Genomic DNA, 5,324 nt, shown 5'->3' with positions numbered 1-5,324 from the left:
CGTGCGTGCGTGCGTGCGTGCGTGCGTGCGTGCGTGCGTGCGTGCGTCATGGAAAAGCCACGAGGGCCAGGAACACAATGAGGCTCCTGGCCCTCGTCTTTATTAGCTTGGCCGCCTGCCTGCTCCAAGGAGACGAGGATCTGGATGCTAATCCTCACATGGCGGCATCGAGAGGCAGCAGTTAGCTACACGCTGGCATGGTAGGGAAACAGGCATGGCATGGGAGGAGTGACATCCAAGGAGGCTGATCAGCCACTTCCTGGTGTGTGTGTGTGTGTGTGATACGGCGCACTAGCTGTGTGTGCGCTGATGGCTTGTTTAAGCTCTCCTCTGCGGCCTGGTGCAGCACGAACACCATTTATCTTATACTGAGCTCCAGCAATGCTCCAGCAATCCTCCAGCAGAGACCGGTCCACCGTGGACAGACCCAGATCCTCCAGACTCTGGTGCTCAGAAACACTACCACTTTAGTCCACAGGGACCGCCAGAATCAACACAGAATAAAGGATCCTCGTAGTGACTTTAAATACAACAGAATGAGCACAATAAGAACAACTGTGTGCTGCGGGATGCGGGCCATCGGTGCCAACTTAGTCACCATCATCAAGGTCAGCATAGAAATGAAGTGACAAGCTGCCATGTAGAGACAGAGAGGCCGGCAGATGGACGGATAGGAACGCTGCCAAGTGGACGGCCTGTATATAGAGAAGGGAATCAACAGATATCCATAAAACCAGACAGTGACTGACACCACCACACAGAAAGGAAATGTACTTCTCTGAGGTTGTCCATGCAATTTGAAGAAAGCACTGTGGAGGAGGAATGAAACAGGGTTTTGAAATTGAAAGAGAGCAGCAGTGCTTCAGTAAGAGCTGGCAGTCTTTCCTTTCCTCGGCTGTGTCATCTTCTCTGTTTGCCCTGCAGCGCCTCTTCTCAGCATCAGCCTCCGTGTCGGGGCTCATCTCACAATCTCCTCCTCCTCCTCCTCCCCGAGCCGCTCTCTCTCAGCCTCGTCTGAAGAATAGATTTTAGTTCTATCCGGCAGACACATGTCTGCAGACACAGAATAATGCTCTAAAACAAAATACAAAGAGGCAGCTCCAAAAGATATCCTCACTTTGTGTTAAATGGGTCATTGTCATGCCTACATGTGTGCTTGTGTGTGTGTGTGTGTGTGTGTGTGTGTGTGTGTGAGATAGACTTGCTGTTTAGTGTAGAAGGCAGACTTTACATTCACACACTTTGATTCACTGGCATTTTCCAGTGTCTTTGGGGTCATGTCCTCCCTCAGCGCTGCTAAACCTCCCGTGATTCTGAGTCTTTAGTCTTCACTTTCCAACATTTATTAGTTCAGTTTACTTCATTTTACATGATCATGTGTGTGCAAGACATGTAGCAGTTTATTGATGATTGATTGATTAATAGCTCTGCCCTGAGGTACCAATCAGTTTATTATGTTGAAAGAAAGCAAAGTCCATCAAAATAAGTTGCTTTCGAACAGAAGAGGTCTTTCTTCTTTTACCAGCAATGGTTAATGGTTTTATGTATTCAATATGTTTTTGACCAATTGTGACATGAATTACACGTATGATGTTTGTCAATTAAAAAGAGATTATTGGTTGTAGGTTTTTCGTAGTACCATTTAGTGTTGTGTGAACTACGTCTCGCACAATGAACGTCACTAACATGGCCGTTAGCTTGGCTTGCTAGCTAACGTAGCTATGTTCCACGCACAGATGTAACGTTCTCTTAACTGATGTGTTTTATCCAGCGACTCCTTTTATCAGCCGGAAAGAGAGAGAACGAGTGAGACCCTGTTGTTGGTGTGAGTTCATCCTGGTACTAAACACACAGACATCGTAGCTTCAGTGAGAGACGTCACTTACAGGATTTTTTAGGTGTTTAGTCTTTCTAATAACGTATTTTCACCGTCAACATCTTCAACAGTTTTACGTCAAAAAATGAGACTTTCTTGACGTGAGGAATTATGTTTTAAATTGACAAACATATGTGTAAATTATGGCACTTTTCAAACAGGATTAAATAATCATTTGTCTCTCGCCATTGACTACGTCATATTTTCCACCAAAAAGGGGCGGGGCTTTGCCTCTCTGTCTCTAATATCTGGTCTATTTGGCAAGAATCTGCAACCATATAATAAATGTGATTCATCTTGACGATTAAGAAACAAAATGATGTAATTGTTTTTTGTTCTGCAGTGTATATTTTTTGTTGGTTTCTTAACTGGTGTTTAGTGACAGCTTGAACATCTGTTGGAACTGAAATCACATTATACCAAAATCCTAATTATATCAACGTTAAGCATGATTACGATGCAAATTTTAGACATCGTTATCCCGCCATCTTCACCGAGCCATCGTCTGGATGTACACTCGTGTGAGCTGCAGGATGTTGTATTTGCCGAGTCAGGAGACTCCATATATGTCTGACATGCCGTTTATGCTGTCGTTCTCCTCTCTCAGATGATGAAGCATGCGTGGGACAGCTACAGACAGTACGGATGGGGACACAACGAGCTGAAGCCTCTCGCCAAGAAGGGACATTCCACTAATATCTTCGGTAAGCCAGACTAACCCCTCTCTCCCCCACTGCTGTCTGCACCCATTGGCAGTTTGCTCACACGGTTGTAAATCACACATGGATGCATGCATGAGTGCACACACACTTCGTCTCTCTCACACACACACACACGACCTGCTTTTCCCCTTGTGGACAAGGTTATGTGATAATGCCTCCAGGCAGGATTCATATCACTTCAGGAAGAGTGTTTGCGAATTGAAATACAAGATCAGGGAAACCACAATGCAGAGAGGACGTATCACCGATATGTCAGATAAGAGGAGATGTATTTGAACCTTTGGTAATATTTCACAAGTCCTTACCCAGTAGAATGTTCTTCTGCATTAGAAAGTGGGAGTACAAACACTTTGTCAGAAGGGAAATTCCTTGTTTGTAGAGAGAGAAGCCTTGCCACTGGTAGTGATTATCTTTCCCACAGAGAGGTCAGTCCAGCTCAGCCGCTCTTCATCTGTGGTTTGTGTATTGGAAGCTGTTTTTCTGGTTTCCGCCTCTGCAGCTGCTATCTACGATAGCACAGGTCGCACGACTTGGACTGCTCTTGTTGCGGTGGGAGAACTTGCAGGTTGTCGCAAAAACACACATTTCACACACAGACGACGTTAAAAAGATCAAATTATAAATGGGAAAGAAAATAGACTTGTTAGCTTAGTTGAGTGAAAGTGAGTGTGGACCAAAGATGTTCTCTGAACATCAATGAATCAAGTCTGACGCTACATTTTCCCAGCAGGCTCCAATAACAGTTTGCTTTTGAAAGCTTGGAACCCGACAGAACCTCAACTTTACCTAAATATAAACACTTAGATATGCTAAGCTACGTGCTAAGCTTGTTTATGTTGACAAGAAGCTAACATAACTATGTAAAGTCACATTGCATTGGTGTCTCAATCTTCACGGACATATATATTTATTTATAGAGTCACATCTTCGGTTAGCAAAATACAAGCTAACAACTAGCTAACGTATTGCTAACGTTAGTGTTCGTTACCACGTCTCTGGTAATGTTAGAGATTTAGAAAAGTACAGATTTTAAGGTTGCTGACATATTTGTAAGATGACATGATTACCATTAGCAAGAAAGGGTTACAGCTAACGTTTCTTTGTTTATTTCTGTAGGGCTAACAAGCCGCACAGCATCAGCTGCTCCTCAAGTAGCTTTTGGTGTTATTAGCCGTCTAGCTTAGTTTGCCATGTATCTTAAAATGGTTGTAAACTTCTCTGCTGGCTGAGAGTGTGGAAAATGTAACTGGTATATTTGGGCACCAAAAGTGATCCAGAAGTCCAGAAAACACCAGCAGCAACTCTCGTGATCATCAGAGGGCCATAAACCGCCAAAGATTCTCAGCAAAGGAAGCAAAGAAGACGGCCAGCTAGTAAACATGGATGGTAACATTGCTGGACACACAATGGCGCCTCCCCAATTATTTCCTGTTTCCTATTTGTGAGGTACACTTTGACGCATCACACTAAAATACACCACTGGTTTTTCCCAGCATTTCTTTTTTTTTTACACGGCCATTAATAGTGTTTCTTTACACCTGCTCGTGTCCTTGGCCTGTCCTGCCTCAACACCTTCCTCTGTTGTGAGGCGACAGTCTTCCTCTGTGGTGTTGTAGCTTCTACAGTGGATGAAGAAAAATATCCAGAAATCTACAGTCCCGCAGTCCCAGCTTTATAAAGATAATATTAATAAACACATTTCATGGGGAGCAAAAGCTGGATAAAATTGGCTGCGTGCTGCAAGCATCCTTTGCATGTCATTATATTTACATTATGATCAATATGTACATATCAATAGATGCATTGGTTGTTTCTGCATAATCGGTGCTGAGATAGATGCCCGAAATACTACATTGGTCTTTGCTTAGTGTAAATTTATGCTTTATGCGTGTTTATCTGAGTGTTTCGGTTGCCAGATGGATTTGTGTATTTTCAAAGGTTTCTGCGTGTGTGTTTTCACTTAGGTGTGTGTGTGTGTGTGTGTGTATATGAGAGAGAGAGAGAGAGAGAGAGAGAGAGAGAGAGAGGATGCATGCTTATGAGCCTTTTGTGTCAAATTTGAATGTTCAGTCTGACAAATTAACCGGAGGGAACTGTGTTGTGTTATGAGCTGCTGCTAAACGGCCGATAGATGCTGTTTGTGTGCGTTTCCAATATATGAAATCAGCACAAATAGTTGCCAGTGGCGGTGAAATTGTCAGGCCATACGCATGCTGTATCATATTTCAGTTTGTTTGTGGACGGAGCCACGGCGGAGAGAATAAAACCCTCCAAAGCAGAATAAACCTCAGGGGACGCACACTATTGATAATGCTACTTTGTGAACAACAAATCCCTGTTGAAATCGTCAGGAGAGTCAGTTAGCGTTAGCTGTTAGCAGCCAGTGGGCAGCACAGTGCTGCTTGGCTAAATAACTGAGCTAATAGCTAACGTTAACGGAGGTTGCATTTTGTTACATTATCAAGATCAATTCGTTAAAAATGTGTATCATTGCGATCGTAAATCGTGATTTTGTGATGGTTTTTGCGCAAAATATATAAAACATTGAATCACATCAGATCTAAAATGTTATTCCTTCAGACAGATAAAATACTCATACCTGGCTGCAAAAGAACATCATTTCAGACCCTGTGTGTTACCATTTGTTGACGTTTTTGAATGTCTTGCTGTTTACCTGCAGTGTGTGTGTGTGTGTGTGTGTGTGTGTGTGTGTGTGTGTGTGTGTG

At 43.3% G+C, this 5,324-nt stretch overlaps 1 protein-coding gene across 1 annotated transcript in view; it reads left to right on the top strand.

The window, feature by feature from the left end:
- Positions 1 to 5,324, top strand: part of man1a2 (mannosidase, alpha, class 1A, member 2) — a 95,081-nt gene that overhangs the window by 34,836 nt on the left and 54,921 nt on the right. Inside the window, exon 4 of the mRNA XM_031873998.1 lies at positions 2,484 to 2,580. Coding sequence (XP_031729858.1) covers positions 2,484 to 2,580 — 97 coding nt within the window. The remainder of the gene's footprint in view (positions 1 to 2,483; positions 2,581 to 5,324) is intronic.

Source organism: Anarrhichthys ocellatus, unplaced genomic scaffold (assembly GCF_004355925.1).
Source record: "Anarrhichthys ocellatus isolate YVR2014 unplaced genomic scaffold, GSC_Weel_1.0 scaffold77, whole genome shotgun sequence".
NCBI lineage: Eukaryota > Metazoa > Chordata > Actinopteri > Perciformes > Anarhichadidae > Anarrhichthys > Anarrhichthys ocellatus.
The sequence above is the reverse complement of the archived record's forward strand: the minus strand, read 5'-3'. Positions and strand labels throughout refer to the sequence as shown.